Genomic DNA, 20553 nt, shown 5'->3' with positions numbered 1-20553 from the left:
TGGAAAAGCGAAAGCCTAACTGAATATTTTCCTGAATTTTATACTAATTGAACTTGAAAAAGAAATTTAATTTGATTTTTTAAATAAACGATTTCACCGATTTACACGCGTTTTCCCTTGACCAAATTTTGACTGTATCACCCTTTAATTTTTGTGATTGAATTTGGTTTCAATTAAAAAATCTGTTGAAACAATTAAATTTTTAATTGAATATTTTTTAAAACTTCATTAAGACTTTAAGAGGAAAAATGTTCGTGAAATTTTTTTTTCTGTGTAAGATCACTAGATAAATCTCATTAAAATGGTCTTATTTGTGGAAATCATACGAAATTTATATTGGGTGGATCAAATCAACTCAGGACCTTTTTCCAAAAAAAAAAATATTTTTTTTTCTTAGGTGGTTAATTCTTATGTCCAGTCGCAAACTTATGTTTTTGTTTTGTCGATTAGTGTATTCATTGATTGTAAAAAAGAATTGTTGCTGTTTAGTGGGTATGTACTTAATTAAGCGATGCATGTCAGGTACAAATGCATCTGAAGATATTAATTATTTATTTAGAAACGTTTTGAAAGATTTCAACACAAGTAGATACAATTCCGAATTGTTAAATATAACTCGTTTCCTCCTTAACAAACATATATATGTATAAAATTGCAAATAAGATTGTCTTTTTTATATCAAGACCCAGCAAAAAAATAGAAGTTATTCCAAAGGCACAATTTTAAAAGCACTTCCAAAAATGGCCGCCCAAATATGTTCTTTATTTTAACTACACAGGAAGTTCTTTTGATTCCATCTTTTCAAAACTCGCTTTTTTCCAAATTTTTAAATTAAAATTTTAAATTAAATAAAAAAGATTTTATTTAATTTTAAATTAAATAAAGAAGAGAGTAAGAATTAATAAAATGGTACAAATTATTTAAATTTTGTCGAAAAAGATTCGAAATCCATTCTAGAAAAATTGCAAATTTTTGAAAATATTTGAGGTCAAAGCTTTTATACAAGCGTTATTAAATGCATTAAAGATCATAAAAAATTATAAAAATTATTTATTTGGCAAAATATCACACAACTTTATAATTCCCATCGAAAACATTGAATTCGGACCACACCTTAAGAAGTGACGCAAATTCAGTGCCACGGCTGTTGATATGGTCGACATCCGTTCTATGACAAGCTCATGTTAAATTCATCGTTTCTGCGCCAATTTTGCACTACTTCCGGATCCAAAAAGGACACTTTCACTACTTTTTTGGCTACGCTTTTTTTTTGCTGGGGATTGGAAAACAATTTTCCTCTCCGCTCTGATTGAGGTATTTCCATAACATGCATTCTGAAAGCATCAACTGCTTCTCCAGGTGTCGAAAAACGTTGACCTCTCATATTATTTTTTACGTACGGGATTAAAACTATTAAGACATTAAGACATTCGGTACAACAGTCTGGACTTTACGGCGCATGACCCATGAAATCGATGTGTTGAGTGTTCATCGATGTCTTGAGGAGAACTGGCAAACAAATGGCTGTGTACCATACAGAATTTACAGTTCTAGCAGTACGATTGCGACATGTCCAGTTTCTCCCAAAAAAAGGCGATCATCTTGAAACGCCCATAGGTTAGGTTAGGTGGCAGCCCGATGTATCAGGCTCACTTAGACCACATTGGTGAACTTCTCTCTTATCACTGAGTGCTGCCTGATTCCATGTTAAGCTCAATGACAAGGGACCTCCTTTTTATAGCCGAGTCCGAACGGCGTTCCACATTGCAGTGAAACCACTTATATTTAAATCTATACGTATTTATATTTAAATCTATACGTATACGTTTTTTAAAATTTTGATTTCTATAGATAATTTTTTAAAACGTTTGATTTCTATATAAAATTTTGTCAAACTTTTATTTCTATAGAAAATTTTGTCAAAATTTAGATTTCTATAGAAAATTTTATCAAAACTTATACTGGTGTATGTTATAAAAGTGAATGACGAAATGATTGTTAACATTTTATAAACAAACACATTTTATTTAAACCAATTAATTGAATAAAATTAAATAACTAAAATTGATCTATTACTAAAAATTCTTTATAAACAAAAAATTTATTAAATTACTAAGATAATCTAACTATGCCTCCAGATACAATAAATCGAAAGGCAAATGATCAAAAAATTCATTAATATATTTCAGGATAAGTGGTTCCCAAGTCACACGAGTTTCAGGAATAACAGATTTATAAGCTTGACGCCAATTTTGATTGGCAAAATCAACAAGGGCATCATCTAAAAAAGATCGGATAGGAATTTGTTAATCTTTTTGGATTTACATAAGAAGATAAGTTCGGGGATATTTACTCAAAGTTTTGTCGGGCAATAAGCCAGTAGCAGAGACACGCATATTACCTATGGTAGGATCAATATTGAACTTGGTGACACGAACATAAGTACGGCCATCCCGTTCGTAGAGTTCACCTTCACTTTCTATTATGGCCTCGATATCAGCTGCAAAAAAGGGAAAATGAAAAAAGATTCTGACATTATTGGGAGACTTCTTAAAGGAAATATTATCAATAGTTAGTAATTTTGAAAATTTAGCTTTTAAGAGTCACTATTACACAAAAAAAAATTATTTCTATAGAAAATTTTGTCAAAAAAAATTTATAGAAAATTTTGTAAAAAAAAATTATATGAATATTTATCAATTCTAATGAATTCTACAGAAAATTTTGTCAAAATTTTATTTCTTTGGAAAATTTTTTAAAATTTTATTGCTAAAGAAAATTTTGCAAAATTTTATTTCTATGAAAAATTTTGCAAAATTTTATTTCTATGAAAAATTTTGTAAAAATTTTATTTCTATAGAAAATTTTGTCATAATTCTTTTTGTCAAAATTCCATTTCTGTATAGAAAATTTTGTTAAAATTGTATATCTTTATAGAAAATATTGTCAAAATTTTATTTCTATATAAAAAATATAAATCAATTTAATTTTATTGAAATTTAACTCAATTTATACTTCATTTTTACTGCTTTAAATTAAAAATTATGCGTATCATTTGTATCAATCATTTTTTTAATTGTGATTCAACTCATTTTATTTCCACAGAAAATTTTGTCAAAATTTTATTTCTATAGACAATTTTGTCAAAATTTTATTTCTATAGAAAATTTTGTCAAAACTTCATTTCTGTATAGAAAATGTTTTAAAATTGTATATCTTTATAGAAAATATTATCCAAATTTTATTTCTATATAAAAAATATAAATTAATTTAATTTAATTGAAATTTAACTCAATTTATATTTCATTTTTACTGCTGTAAATTAAAAATTATTCGTATCATTTGTATCAATCATTTTTTAATTGTGATTCAACTCATTTTATTTCCATAGAAAATTTTGTAAAAATTTTACTTTTATAGACAATTTTGTCAAAATTTTATTTCTATAGAAAATTTTGTCAAAATTTCATTTCTGTATAGAAAATGTTGTTAAAATTGTAATATTTATAGAAAATATTGTCAACATTTTATTTCTATATAAAAAATATAAATCAATTTAATTGAAATTTAACTCAATTTATATTTCATTTTTACTGCTGTAAATTAAAAAATATTCGTATCATTTGTGTCAATCATTTTTTAATTGTGATTCAACTCATTTTATTTCCATAGAAAATTTTGTCAAAATTTTACTTTTATAGATAATTTTGTCAACATTTTTGTCAAATTTTTATTTCTATGGAAAATTTTGTCAAAATTTTATTTCTATTGAAAATTTTGTCAAAATTTTATTTCTATGGAAAATTTTGTCAAAATTTTATTTCCATAGAAAATTTTGTCAAAATTTCATTTCTATAGACAATTTTGTCAAAATTTTATTTCTATGGAAAATTTTGTAAAAGTTTTATTTCCATAGAAAATTTTGTCAAAATTTCATTTCTATAGAAAATTTTGTAAAAATTTTATTTCTATAGAAAATTTTGTCAAAATTTTATTTCTATAGACAATTTAGTCAAAATTTTATTTCTTTAAACAGTTTTGTCAAAATTTTATTTCTATAGACAATTTTGTCAAAATTTCATTTCTGTATAGAAAATTTTGTTAAAATTTTATATCTTTATAGAAAATATTGTCAAAATTTTATTTCTATATAAAAAATATAAATCAATTTAATTTAATTGAAATTTAACTCAATTAATATTTAATTTTTACTGCTTTAAATTAAAAATTATTCGTATCAGTTGTATCAATCATTTTTAAATTGTGATTCAATTCATTTTATTTCCATAGAAAATTTTGTCAAAATTTTATTTCTATAGACAATTTTGTCAAAATTTTATTTCTATAGAAAATTTTGTCAAAATTTTATATCTTTATAGAAAATGTTGTCAACATTTTATTTCTATAGACAATTTTGTCAAAATTTTATTTCTATAGAAAATATTGTCAAAAAAAAAAAAAAAATTTCAAAATTTTTTTTCTATAAGAAAATATATAAATCATTTTAATTTAATTGAAATTTAACTCTATTTTTATTTCATTTTTACCAATTAAAAACTATTTGTATCAATCATTTTTTAAATTGTGATTCAACTAAATTTTTATTTATATTTTATTGATTTAAATTAAAATTTTTTAAAATTTAATTTCTATTTGATGTAAATATTTTTGTTTTTATTTATAACCATGAATATTTTCAGTTATATTTGTAATTAAAATATATATTTTTATTTAATTAACATATTTATTGGGATAATTAATATTTTAATTAAAAACATAAATAATCAATTATTTTAATTGGTTTTTGTTTCAATTAAAAAATTTGTTGAATCAAGAAAAGTTTTAATTGAATATTTTTTAAAACTCAATTAAAACTTTAATTAGAAAAATTTTCGTGAAAATGTTTTCTGTTTAGCTTTCTATTATTTCAATAAAAATTGATTGTATCAATTAATATTTTGATTAAAAACATTTTCGGCTTCCATCACCATTGAATTAAAATTACTTTAGAATTTTTTTGTTTTTTTTTTTTTTTAAGTTTTTTAAGATTTTTTATGATTTTTTATAGTACAAAACACTTACACATTGTTGCATTGAACGATCCTTTTGCTGACAATTTATTATTATTGAAAACTACATCAGACTTATATTGACCATCCACCCGAAGTTTGGGTAAACGGTTCACGGTGTTGAATGTTATGGTGTTCCCATCCTTTTTGAAATCAACTTTCTCCACGATAGCCTTTGAAATACCCACGGCTCTTATATTACGCCCAGTGACTCTGCCTTGAATGAAATTATTTTCAAATTGCATGGTTATTTTATCCTGCACGAAAGGATCTATGGGTGGTATATTCAACTCGGGCACACCGCCCTTGCTACGCTTTATCATCTCTTGGAGGGCACTACGTATGCACTCATTAATGTTTTCATCGTTTTTGCAACCAGACGTACCCTCGGCTAGAAAAAGAGGAGAAGAAATTATATTTTATCAGTGTATAACGAAACATAATTTAATAAGTATAACTAAAACTATGCGCATACTTTGATAATTGTAAAATAAAAATTAAGTTTAACCTTGTAAAAGTCTTTTAAAAATAAATTTTCTGGAGGCCTTCAAAAGAGGTCTTTGTTGCAGCCATGCTGACGGGACATACTTCGGATCAATAGATTAGCAACGTGCATTTTAATTACCTAACATTTTTGATCTATACATAGTATTGACAAAAAAACGTGTGAAAATAATTATTATATGCCTACATTGTACATGCAATTTCAGAAATGAAAATATACCGTAATAGAATTAAAACACGATTTTGTGATGTAAAGTTCGTTAGCATTTCATAAAAATAAATACTAATCAAATGAGCAATTAGATGATTTGTAAATTGCACTAACTGAACAAAAAAGCAATTCATAAGCACCTCCAATACAGATAAATCTGGAAGAGTTCATCGAAAATAATGTGTTCCTCACGCAAGATGAGCGAAACAAAAGATTTAAGACACAAACGTCATACTCAGTTGCACATTGTTTGTTGGTATATCCATTGTAAAGCTTAGCATTATTTCGATAATTGCTATATCATTTTTACCCTATTAGTTCCCAGCAAAAAAATGTTCGCCAAAAAAGTAGTGAAAATATCCTTGTCGGATCCGGAAGTGGTGCAAAATTGGCACAGAAGCAATGAATTTAACAGGGGCTTGTCATAGGACGAATGTCCACCACTTCAACAGCAGTTGCACTGAATTTGCATCACTTATTTAGGTGTGATCCTAAATCAGTGTTATAAATAAAAATAAATAAATTTTATAATTTTTTATGATTTTTAATGCACTTTAACGCTTGTCTGAAACATTTGACATCAAATATTTCTAATTTTTCTAGAATGAATTTAGCATTTTTTTCGACAAAAATTTGTACTATTTTATTTACTCTTATTCTTTTTTTTTCAATTATTTGAGACAAAAAAAAAAACGATAAAATTATCCATTAAACATATGAAAAATGCGAGTTATAACAAATTGAAATAAAATAACTTCCTGTGTAGTTAAAATAAAAAACATCTTTGGGAGGCCATTTTTGAAAGTGCTTTTAACTTTAGAACCCAAATTTTTTGCTAGGTTAGTACATATATACGTAACACCCAGAATTCGGCGATATAGACACATGGTATCTTTGTCAAAAGTGTTAGTTTTTGTACTATTTGGTATTTAATGTTTTGGTAGATTTTGCGAATCCAATTAAGAGGTACTTAAATTTTCTACAGAAATAAAATGTTAACAAAATTTTCTATAAAGATAAAATTAAAAAATTGCATAGCAATACAATTTTGACAAAATATTCCATAGAAGTGAACTTTTGAAAAAAAAATCCATAGAAATAACATTTTGACAAAATTTTCTACAGAAATGAAATTTTGACAAAATGTACTATAGAACTAAGATAGACACAATTTTCTATAAAAATAAAATTTTTACAAAATTTTCTATAGACATAAAATGTTAACAAAATTTTCTATGGAAGTAAAGTAATAAAATTTTGAGAAAATTTTCTATAGAAATAAAATTTTGACAAAATTTTCTACAGAAATACAAATTTTTACAAAATTTTCTATAGAAATAAAATTTTAACAAAATTTTCTATGGAAGTAAAATGTTGACAAAATTTATATAGCAATAAAATTTTGACAAAATTTTCTACAGTAATACAATTTTTACAATATTTTCTATAAAAATTTAATTTTGACATAATTTTCTTAGAAATAAAATTTTGACAAAATTTTCTATAGAAATAAAATTTTGACAAAATTTACTATAGAAATCAGATTTTAACAAATTTTACTATAGAAAAAAAAAATTTGACAAAATTTCCTATAGAAATAAAATGTTGACAAAATTTTCTATAGAAATAAAATTTTGACAAAATTTACTATAGAAATATAATTTTGACAAAGTTTTCTATAGAAATAAAATTTTGACAAATTTTACTATAGAAATAAAATTTTGACAAAATTTCCTATAGAAATAAAATGTTGACAAAATTTTCTATAGAAATAAAATTTTGACAAAATTTACTATAGAAATCAGATTTTGACAAAATTTACTATAGATATAAAATTTTGACAAACTTTTCTATAGCAATAAAATTTTGAAAAAATTTACAATAGAAATAAAATTTTGACAAAATTTTCTACAGAAATAAAATTTTTGACAAAATTTACTATAGAAAAAAAATTTTGGCGAAATTTCCTATAGACATAAAATTTTGACAAAACAAAATAAAATAAAATGTTGACAAAATTTTCTATATTTTTCTTTCTGAAAAGCGATGATTACAGGTCGACAGCATGAGTTCGCTTAAACTTCAACAGAGGCTTGTAGTCTCTATAATGCGATGCGACAGGAAGAAGGTCTGGTTAGATCCCAATGAAATTTCTGAAACACACACACCAATTACCGCCAAAACATCCGCAAATTGATCAAGGATGGTTGGATCATCAAGAACCCTGTTGTTGTACACTCCGAATATCGTGTACGCAAAAACACTGAAGCTCGTCGCAAGGGCCGTCACTGTGGTTTTGGTAAGTGTAAGGGTACAGTCGATGCCCGTATGCCCATCAAATTCTTGTGGATGCAACGTCAACGTGTCCCCAGACGTTTGCTGAAGAAATACCGCGATAGCAAGAAAATCGATCGTCACTTGTACCATGACTGGTACATTAAGTGCAAGGGTAATGCATTCAAGAACAAACGTGTCCTCATGGAATACATTCACAAGAAGAAGGCTGAGAAGCAACGCAGCAAAATGTTGGCTGCCAACAAGAAGCAAAAGCTCAATAATATGCATACCAAGGTAGATGAAGCAGCCGCTAAAGCTGCCCACGCCACCACTGGCAAGAAGTAAATTAGGCTCTAGATCTTTTATTTTGTATTTTATCTACTAATATTGAGCATTATTTGAAAAATAAGAGGAAAACAAACCCACAAGAAGCCGCTAGTGTTTTTATAATAAAATATTGAAAACATTTTCTATAGAAATAAAATGTTGACAAAATTTTCTATTAAAATAAAATTTTGATAAAATATTCTATTAAAATAAAATCTTGACAAAATTTTCTATAGGAATAAGATTTTGACAAAATTTTCTATTAAAATAAAATTTTCTATTAAAATAAAATTTTCTATTAAAATAAAATTTTGACAAAAATTACTATAGAAAAAAAATTTTGACAAGATTTTCTATAGAAATAAAAAAATTGACAAAATTTTCCATAGAAATAATATTTTGACAAAATTTTTCATAGAAATAAAATTTTGACAAAATTTTCTACAGGAATAAAATTTTGACAAAATATAGAATATAAAAATAAAATTTTGACAAAATTTTCTATAGAAATAAGATTTTGACAAAATTTTCTATAGGAATAAAATTTTGACAACATTTTTTATTAAAATAAAATTAATAAAATTATTAACATATAATTTTGACAAAAATTACTGTACAACTAAGATTTTGACAAAATTTACTATAGAAATAAAAAAAAATTGACAAAATTCCCCATAGAAATAACAATTCGACAAAATTTTCTATTAAAATAAAATCTTGATTTTCTATAGAAATAAAATTTTGACAAAATTTTCTATTAAAATAAAATTTTGACAAAATTTTCTATAGAAATAAAATCAAAATAAATTTCTGACAAAATTTTTTATAGAAATAAAATTTTGACAAAATTTTCTACAGAAATAAATTTTTACAAAATATTCTATAAAAAAAAAATTTTTTTGAAAAAATTTTCTGTAGAAATAAGATTTTGACAAAATTTTCTATAGAAATAAAATTTTGACAAAATTTTCTGGCAAAATATTCTATAAAAACAAAATTTTGACAAAATTTTCTATAAAAATAAGATTTTGACAAAATTTTCTCTAGAAATAAAATCAAAATAAATTTTTTACAAATTTTTTTTTATAGAAATAAAATTTTGACAAAATTTTCTACAGAAATAAAATTTTAACTAAATTTTCTATAGAAATAAGATTATGACAAAATTTTGTATAGACATAAGATTTTGGCAATATTTTCTATAGAAATAAAATTTTGATATAATTTTCTATAGAATTCAAATTTTGACATAATTTTCTATAGAAATAAAATTTTAACAAAAGTAAAATTTTTGACAAAATTTTCTATAGAAATAAAATTTTGAGCAAATTTTTTATAGAAATAAAATTTTGACAAAATATTTTGACAAAATTTTCTATAAGAATAAGATTTTGAAAAAATTTTTCTATAGATATAAAATTTTTACAAAATTTTAAATTTACAATTTAAGGGTTATTTATTCAGCCAAAAAAATTGTCGCTAATAGGAGAGATCATAATATATAATATTGCAAATACTGAAATAAACTTCTAAAATAAAATCTTTGCCTTTAGGTCATTTTGTTGATAAAATTTCGCATTTAGTTTACCCCCACGGTCCATCTCTATGAACGGAGAGAGACCATCGGCCGTTACGGCAATTCAAAGGAGAACATTTTCATCTGACTTTTTTGGCAAGTAAACCCGAATGGCCCTCATCGGAGAAAATCAAATGTGGCAAGTGAGCAGGGTCTTTGGGCATCGGTGAGTTCTAGCACTTTCTGTAACTTCAATGATTTTAATTTGTATTGCATCTGTTCTTGCAATATTTTGAATTCACGATTGTTAAACTTTACCATTGTATGCCACTAATATTGCTTCCATTATTAAAAAAAAAGAGGATATCCCTCAATTAGTTTAGGTAATAAATCCAAATTTGTGCAAATTATTTATTTGGCCAATATATTTATGTACAAGCTACATGTATGGCTATGGCAACGTAACCCCATTTGTCGAAATCGAGCTATACATATATATGGGAGCTGTATCTAAATTTGATCCGATTTCTTCCAAATTCAATAGCGTTTGTCCTTGTACCCACCGTGGTGCAATGGTTAGCATACCCGCCTTGCATACACAAGGTCGTTGGTTCGATTCCTGCTTCGACCGAACACCAAAAAGCTTTTCAGCGGTGGATTATCACACCTCAGTAATGCCGGTTACATTTCTGAGGGTTTCAAAGCTTCTCTAAGTGGTTTCACTGCAGTGTGGAACGCCGTTCGAACTCGGCAATAAAAAGGAGGCCCCTTGTCATTGAGCTTAACATGGCAGCACTCAGTGATAAGAGAGAAGTTCACCAATGTGGTATCACAATGGACTGAATAGTCTAAGTGAGCCTGATTCATCGGGCTGCCACCTAACCTAACCTAACTTAACCTGTACCCAAAAAACACCCTGTACCAAATTTCATCAAAATCGGTTAATAATTGTGAACAACAAATACATGGACAGACAGATTCTGATTCTGAGTCGATCGGTATATATTTTATGGGGTCTAAAATCAATATTTCTGGTAGGCACATTTTTTGACAGATTAAAGTTATTATACCCTGACCACTATGTGGTTTAGGGTATAAAAATTATTTGTTGCTAGATAATATTTTTATACCCTCCACCATATGAGGGGGTATATTAACTTTGTCATTCCGTTTGTAACACATCGAAATATTGCTCTAAGAACCCATAAAGTATATATATTCTGGGTCATGGTGAAATTCTGAGTCGATCTGAGCATGTCCGTCCGTCCGCCCGTCTGTTGAAATCACGCTAACTTCCGAACGAAGCAAGCCATCGACTTGAAACTTGGCACTAGTAGTTGTTTTTGATGTAGGTCGGATGGTATTACAAATGGGCCATATCGTTCCACCCCCATATAAACGGACCCCCAAATTTGGCTTGCGGATCCTCTAAGAGAAGCAAATTTCATCCGATCCGGCTGAAATTTGGTACATGGTCTCTAATGGCCATTTAAAAATTGGTCCACATCGGTCCATACTTATATAGAGCCCCCATATAAACTGATCCCCCGATTTGGCTTGCGGAGTCTCTAGTGTTAGTATATGGTCTCTAACAACCATGCAAACATTTGTCCACACGGGTTCATAATTATATATAGCCCCCATATAAAGCGATCCCCCGATTTGGCTTGTGGAGCCTCTAAGAGAGGCAAATTTCATCCGATCCGGCTGAAATTTGGTACATGGTCTCTAATGACCATGTAAAAATTGGTCCACATCGGTCCATAATTATATATAGCCCCCATATAAGCCGATCCCCAGATTTGACCTCCGGAGCCTCTTAGAGGATCAAAATTCATCCGATTCGGTTGAAATTTGGTACGTGGTGTTAGTATATGGTCTCTAACAACCATGCAAGAATTGGTCCATATCGGTCCATAATTATATATAGCCCCCATTTAAATCGATCCCCAGATTTGTCGTCCGGAGCCTCTTGGAGGAGTAAAATGCATACGATCCGGTTGAATTTTGGAACATGGTGTTAGAATGTGGTCTCTAACAAACGCGCAAGAATTGGTCCATATCGATCCATAATTATATATAGCCCCCATATAAACCTTTCCCCAGATTTGATCTCCGGAGCCTCTTGGAGGAGCAAAATTCATCCGATCCGCTTGAAATTTGCAACGTGGTGTTAGTATAAGGCCGCTAATAACCATGCCAAAATTGGTCCATATCGGTCTATAGTTATATATATCCGATCCCCAATCACACAAAAATTGGTCCATATCGGTTCATTATCATGGTTGCCACTCGACTCTACCAAAATTTTTATAGAAAACATTGTCGAAATGTTATTTCTATAGAAAATTTTGTCAAAATGTTATTTCTATGGAAAATTTTGTCAAAATTTTATTTCTATACAAAATTTTGTCAAAATTTTATTTCTATAGAAAATTTTGTCAAAATTTTACTTCTATAGAAAATGTTGTCAACATTTTATTTTGTCAAAATTTTACTTCTATAGAAACTTTAAACTTAATTATATACGTATTTAATCGGCCCTTTTGAAGTTTAATATATACCACGGCTTCAATAGACGTTTCTATGCAATCCATGGTGGAGGGTACATAAGCTTCGGCCTGGCCGAACTTACGGCCGTATATACTTGTTTTTACTAACTTTTTGTTCCACCCCAGGGCATTAGCCGACTTAAATTTTAAGTATACATAAGTCTAACAAATTTTGTCCAGATCGAGTCAGATTTAAATATCTGTATATGGGAACATAAAGTTTATATATAGCAACCAACACATTTGACGGATTAGATGTGGTATCGAAAATGTGGATCTACAAGTGGTGCAGGGTATAATGTAGTCGGCCCCGCCCGTCTTTAGACTTTCCTTACTTGTTTTTTATTATATTTTGTCAAAATCCCAAAAAGTGTAGTACAATTTAGTTCAATTTTCGCACGAGGTAGTTCATTCTTCCTGTAAAACAGTTAACTTTTTTTTTGTGTAGTTATTCACTCACAGCAGACTATAAACTTTTATATTTTTTTCATAGTTTTAAAATTGCATTATTTAACAAACATTAAATTATTCAGATTTTTAATATTTTTGTCTAGTTTTTAACTTTTTTTTTAGTTTTTATTGTTTTTCGTAGTTTTTAATTGAATTGAAAATAAACCGTTAACAATATATTTAGTTATTCCACTCACGCAAGGCTGTAACTTGTTGGTAGTCCATTTGTGGTGCCGGAAAACTGCCCCTAACCTTGAAACTGAATATTAGTACTAAAATACTAATTGTAGTGGACATTTTTTGTGATTTTTGTATAGATCTCCTTTTAAGGCTTTTTTTTGAAAATTTGTTATTTTATGGAAAAACGGTAGCGTAAATTAAATTTCACCCGATTGCAAACACAGCCCGATATCATCTAAACTACTAAAAACCCATCAATGGGCTTTTTATTCACATTGCTGGTGGTGGATACTCTATCATCAATAGAGTAATAATCATACAAATTGCAAGTACATCAACAACAACAACAATGAGAATAAAAGTAATAATAACATAACAAAGACAATGACATTTTGTGTTATCAACGCAAACGCAACAAAGAAAAAAAATTCTACAATAAAAAGTAAAATACAATAAAAAGTAAAATACAAAAAAAAATAATTTCCAACTTAAAACATGATTAAAATGTACAAGCAATGCTATGATTTTTTAATAGGTGGCTTATTTCCAATTTGCCGGTTAGAATTTCAGCCAGGCGACTAGCCAACCAACCCACCGGCCACTACACTCGAATCACTAGAACCGAAAGCATGAGATTTTTTTTGTTGTTAAATAATTAAGAAATTATTTTCGACACTTCACACATCATTAACCCAAGTGAATGGTAAACATTTAACATAATGAAAAATCAGTGATTTAAAATAAAAAAATTAATTAAACAAACCAACTTCCTTCCGTAGGGGATGTAGTTATCTCATAGTCGCTTGAAAGTTTTAGGTATTTTCATCAATTTTAAAGAGATTTGATTTAATACAACCAACACATGTATAATCCCTAAGGAGTTCTATCCACGGTTGCCACAGTTGGTAGAGTTCCACCTAAAATAGTCGTTTGGAAGATTGGTAGAATTCTAGATATTTTGGTAGATTTTGCAAAATCATTCCCGTACAACCAAGAGGTACTTCAAAATTTTTCTAAAGAAATAAAATAAAATTTTGAATAAATAAAATTTTGAGTAGAAATAAAATTTTGACGAAATTTTCTATAGAAATAAATTTTTGACAAAATTTTCTATAGAAATAAAATTTTGACAAAATTTTCTATAGAAATAAAATTTTGACAAAATTTTCTATAGAAATTAAATTTTGACAAAATTCTCCATTAAAATAAAATTTTGACAAAATTTCCTATAGAAATAAAATTTTGACAAAATATTCTATAGAAATAAAATTTCGACAAAATATTCTATAGAAATAAAATTGTGACAAAATATTCTATAGAAATAAAATTGTGACAAAATTTTCCAAAGAAATAAAATTTTGAGAAAATTTTCTATAAAAATAAAATTTTGACACAATTTTCTATAGAAATAAAATTTTGGCACAATTTTCTATCAAAATAAAATTTTGACAAAATTTTCTATAGAAATAAAATTTTGACGAAATTTTCTATAGATATAAAATATTGACAAAATTGTCAATAGAAATAAAATTTTGAAAAAATTTTCTATAGAAATAAAATTTTAACAAAATTTTCTATAGAAATAAAATTTTGACAAAATTTTGCTATAGAAATAAAATTTTAAAAAATTTTCTATAAAAATAAAATGTTGACAAAATTTTCTATAGAAATACAGTTCTGAGAAAATTTTCAATAGAAAAAAATTTTGAAAATTTTCTATAAAAATAAAATTTTGACACAATTTTCTATAAAAATAAAATTTTGGCACAATTTTCTATAGAAATAAAATTTTGACAAAATTTTCTATAGAAATAAAATTGTGACAAAATTTTCTATAGAAATAAAATTTTAACAAAATTTTCTATAGAAATAAAATTTTGACAAAATTTTCTATAGAAATAAAATGTTGACAAAGTTTTCTATAGAAATAAAATTTTGACAAAAATTTCTACAGAAATAAAATTTTGACAACATTTTTGTATAGAAGTAAAATTTTTACAAAATTTTTACATACAAATAAAATTTCATCATCCTGGAAGGGCAAATTTCCCCCGTATCGGTCCATAGTTATATATAGCCCGCATGTAAACCTTCACTCAGATTCAATTTTTAGAACCTTCTGGAAGAACAAATTACATCCGATCCGTTTGACATTTGATGTACGATGGCAGTATATGGGCTATAACTACCATGCATAAATGGGTCCACATCAATCATAACTGAGTGTATAAACTCCTTATAAACTGATCAAGGCTTATTGTTCAAAAGTAAAAATGTCGAAAATAACATAAAATTAGTTCATTTGTTCGAAATGGCTACCATTGACACGAATTATGGCCTTCAAACGGCCGACAAAGCCATAGTGTTAGAAATGAAGCAAGGCACCAACCTGTGGAAATGGGTATTATAACCCAGCAAAAGAGCGTGGCCAAAAAGTGGTGCAAAATTGATGCAGAAGCGATGAATTTAACATGGGCTTGTCATAGGAAGGAAGTCCTCCATTTCAACTGCCGGTGAACTAAATTTGCATCACTTCTTTAGATGTGATCCAAATCCAAATTTTGGATGTAAATTAAAAAAATCTGTGAAATTTTGTGAAATAAATATTTTTAATAGTTTTTTATAATGATTTTAAGCTAAAATCGAAATAACAATAAACATTTCTCAAAATTTTATTTCTATAAAAATTTTTGTCTAAATTTTATTTTTATAGAAAAATTTTATTTCTATACAAAAATTTTACTTCTATACAAAAATTTTGTCAAAATTTTACTTCTATACAAAAATTTTGTCAAAATTTTTTTTCTATACAATTTTTTGTCAAAATTTTATTTCTATAGAAAACTTTGTCAAAATTTTATTTCTATAGAAAACTTTGCCAAAATTTTATTTCTATAGAAAACTTTGTCAAAATTTTATTTCTATAGAAAACTTTACCAAAATTTTATTTCTATAGAAAATTTGCCCAAATTTTTATTTTATGGAAAATTTTCTCAAAATTTTATTTCTATAGAAAACTTTGTAAAAATTTTTTTCTATAGGAAGTTTTGTCAAAATTTTGTTTCTATAAATAATATTGTCAAATTTTTATTTCTATAGAAAATTTTGTCAAAATTTTATTTCTATAGTACATTTGGTCAAAATTTTATTTCTATAGAAAATTTTGTCAAAATTTTATTTCTATAGAAAATTTTGTGAAAATTTTATTTCTATAGAAAATTTTGTCAAAATGTTATTTCTATAGAAAAATTTGTCAAAATTTTATTTCTATAGAAAATTTTCTCAAATTTTTATTTTATAGAAAATTTTCTCAAATTTTTATTTTATAGAAAATTTTCTCAAAATGTTATTTCTATAGAAATTTTTGTCAAAATTTTATTTCTATAGAAAACGTTGTCATAATTTTATTTCAATACAAAAATTTTGTCAAAAATGTATTTCTATAGAAAACTTTGTCAACATTTTATAGAATATTTTCTCAAAATTTTATTTCTATAGAAAAGTTTCTCAAAATTTTATTTCTATAGGAAATTTTGTCAAAATTTTATTTCTATAAATAATATTGTCAAATTTTTATTTCTATAGAAAATTTTGTCAAAATTTTATTTCTATATAAAACAAGCGTAACCCGGACCGCTTCGCTGCGCCTTCCGAAGCGTATTTGTAGGAACATTTTGCGTTAACCTAGTCAACCATATTCTTCATGCTAAAAACAAATTCGAAAATATTTGGATTCTTTCAAACAAATCGGACTTCTTGCTCTTTCGTTTATAGGTACAAATACGGCGGATATGCATATGTAAAATGGTTCGTCTTAAAAAATATTCTGTATTCAAGTAGTTGGACAAACTTCTACATTTCTTGTGAATTTTAAGTGTGGTATGTCAATGAAAGGTATCCTTCTCCTCAACATATCTGAAAATTAAGCACTATATTATAATAACATACAAAGAATTACTGTTTTCCATCTAATAAATCGGAAAAGGCAGAAGTAGTAAACAATTTTACCACATTAACATTTGCTAAAATGTTGGAAAATGATGCACCCTCTGCCAATTTCATGTAAATTTAAGTTCTTTACTAAAAAGAAGTCTGGCAGAAGCCTGTGCAAAAATCATAAAATTCCCATTTACGGACAACCCTCTACTTTCAATTTAAGAAAAAAAAAAAACGGACAACAGGGAACCCTCTCCCCACCTTTGATCCACTCTGACCTGATATCGGACTATCACGTACAATATATTAACATAATTTCATAACTACTCAATGGTCCCTATAAATTCAATCGAAGTAACTCGACAAAGTTTATTTCAATTTTCCCCTTCTCCAACCAGATATCGAAAAATCATATACTAATTTAAAAATCATGTATAAATTTAATCACCTCTTCCCACGTTCCCTGTAAATTTCAAGTAGATCGGAGATGTTTAAATTTTGCTTATTGTTTTAAAGGGACGTCACTTTCCCCGATACAATATCGACAAACTCCGTAGTGAATAGCACCCCTAACCTTCCCTGAAAATTCTTGAAACTTCCCTTCGTTCATAACCTTCCTCCACTGCCTTTGTAAATTTCAAGAAAACTTAAGAATTTTTTTTTGCAGTTTTAGAGGAGGACCTACTCCCCGACCAAATATCGAAAAGTGATGTAGCGTATCTTTTGTAAACGTCCCAGAAAATGTCAAGCAAATTATAAGCCTAAAGGGGCGGCCTCTCTTCCGTCCAAATATCACAAAATCAGGTATCAACTATTAATATCGTAACCTCTCCCCAGTCCTCTGTAAATTTCAAGTAACTCGGTAAAGTTTAATTGTTTCTCTGTATGTAGTTACTTAAGAGAAGCGGATGTCTCACTATGACCTTTTATTTTTATTAAAAAATTAGGAACCTGATATAAATATCATAACCTCACTCATTTTTCCGTAAAATTTCAGTCGGGGGAGTTTAGTTTTGTTTTCACTGTACTTTAAAAAAAAAAGTCGGGCAAAGGGGTGGTCCCCTCCCCGACCAAATATCGAAAAATAATGTAGCGGATTTTTGTCTAGATGCCAACCCCAACATTCAATCAAAATTTCAAGCAAATCGCATAATTTTGTTCGAAGTATAAAAAAGAAGGGCAAGAGGGAGGTCCCCCTCCCCGTCCACATATGAAATTATCAGGTACCCCATATTAATTCCACAACCTCACCGCATGTTCTCTGTAAATCTCAGATAATTTAGAGAATTATAGTTTTTTCACTGTACTTTAAAAAAAGTTGAACAAAGGGGAGGTCCCCCCCGCCACCAAATATCGAAATATAAAGTAGCGGATCTTTGTCTAGATACCAAACCCAACCTTCAATGAAAATTTCAAGCCAATCGGTCAACTTTGGTCCAATTTTCAAAAAGTCCGACAAAGGGGAGGTCCCCCTCCGCGACCAGGTGTCAAAAAATGAGGTACCCTATTTTCACCACATGAACGACCCCTACGATCTCTGAAAGTTTCAAGTAAATCGGTTCAGCCGTTTCGGAGCCAACTCGGTACATACAAACAAACAAACAAATAAACAAACATAGATTGAATCTTATATATATAGATTTTCTGAAATTTTTATTTTATAGAAAATTTTCTCAAAATTTTATTTCTATAGAAAATTTTCTCAAAATTTTATTTCTATAGAAAATTTTCTCAAAATTTTAATAAAATAGTAAATTTGGTCAAAATTTTATTTCTTTAGAAAATTTTGTCAAAATTGTATTTCTATAGAAAATTTTGCCAAAATTTTATTTTTATAGACAAACTTTGGAAAAATTGTATTTCTATAGCAAATTTTGTAAAAATTTTATTTCCATAGCAAATTTTGTCAAAATTTTATTTCTATAGAAAATTTTGTCAATATATTATTTCGATAGAAAATTTTGTTAAAATTTTATTTCTATAGAACATTTTATCAACATTTTTGTTCTAAAGAAAATTTTGTCAATATCTTACTTCTATAGAAAACTTTGTCAAGATTTTATTTCTATAGAAAATTTTGTCAAAATTTTATTTCTATAGAAAATATTGTCAAAATTTTATTTCGATAGAAAATTTTGTCAAAATTTTATTTCTATAGAAAATTTTGTCAAAATTTTATTTCGCTAGAATATTTTGTCAAAATTTTATTTCTATAGAAAATTTTGTCAAAATTTTATTTCGATAGAAAATTTTGTCAAAATTTTATTTCTATATTTCTCAATATTTTATTTTATAGAAAATTGTCTCACAATTTCATTTCTATAGAAATTTTGTCAAAATTTTATTTCTAAAAAAAACATTTTTGAACAGTTTATTTTATTTATTATTTTTGTTATCCAACTAAGAGGTACTTAGTTCGAGAGGAATGTCTCGCAAAATCTATCAAAACATCGGGAATCCTACCAATCTAGCAAACAGTAAAAAAATTTTTGAAATTTTTGGTAGAATTCTACCAACTGTAGTAACCGTGCAACCGCGAGTCGGTTTAACATACCATGTCCGTCTGTCTCTAAGCATAGTATTGTGATCAAAGTCCATATCGCAGTTTTAGTCCAATCGACTTTGATTTTGGTAGAAATAGATTCAGATTTAGATATAGCATCCATATATTTGCCCGATATATGACCCCGAATCTAGATATTTGCCCTGAATTGTGGGACAAATTTGATAGAAATCGGGTCAGATTTAGATGTAGCTCCCGTATATATCTTTCACCCGACCACAGAGGCCAAATTTTTACTCCGTAAAAATTTGTACAGAATGTAACTATTACTATTCTAGCTATACATACCAAATTTAGTAAAACTCGGTTAAGATTTAGAAATAGCTCACATATATATATATATATATATATATATATATATATATATATATATATATATATATATATATATATATATATATATATATATATATATATATATATATATATATATATATATATATATATATATATATATATATATATATATATATATATATATATATATATATATATATATATATATATATATATATATATATATATATATATATATATATATATATATATATATATATATATATATATATATACATATATATATATATATATATATATATATATATATATATATATATATATATATATATATATATATATATATATATATATATATATATATATATATATATATATATATATATATATATATATATATACATATATATATATATATATATATATATATATATATATATATATATATATATATATATATATATATATATATAATATATATATATATATATATATATATATATATATATATATATATATATATATATATATATATATATATATATATATATATATATATATGGAAAATGTAAATCTATAAAGTGATCTAGGATATAATATAGTCGGCCCCGTTCGACTTTAAACTTTCCTTATTTGTTTTCTACCCCAGTTGTATCTTCTGACTTTTCTAA

At 26.6% G+C, this 20553-nt stretch overlaps 1 protein-coding gene and 1 pseudogene across 1 annotated transcript; one reads left to right on the top strand and one right to left on the bottom strand.

Moving 5' to 3' along the window:
* Positions 1–1995: 1995 nt before the first annotated feature.
* Positions 1996–13336, bottom strand: LOC142223805 (protein takeout-like). Its single transcript, XM_075293654.1, has 4 exons — positions 13104–13336; positions 5083–5460; positions 2354–2500; positions 1996–2281 (listed from the first exon to the last, which is right to left on the bottom strand). The coding sequence occupies exons 1-4, from the start codon at positions 13201–13203 to the stop codon at positions 2127–2129; spliced, it is 780 nt and encodes a 259-aa protein (XP_075149769.1). The 5' UTR covers positions 13204–13336; the 3' UTR covers positions 1996–2126.
* On the top strand, positions 7844–8471 carry LOC142227461 (large ribosomal subunit protein eL19-like; annotated as a pseudogene).
* Positions 13337–20553: the final 7217 nt, after the last annotated feature.

Source organism: Haematobia irritans, chromosome 2 (genome assembly GCF_050003625.1).
Source record: "Haematobia irritans isolate KBUSLIRL chromosome 2, ASM5000362v1, whole genome shotgun sequence".
In the NCBI taxonomy this organism is placed as follows: domain Eukaryota; kingdom Metazoa; phylum Arthropoda; class Insecta; order Diptera; family Muscidae; genus Haematobia; species Haematobia irritans.
This window is presented reverse-complemented; position numbering and strand designations above follow the sequence as displayed.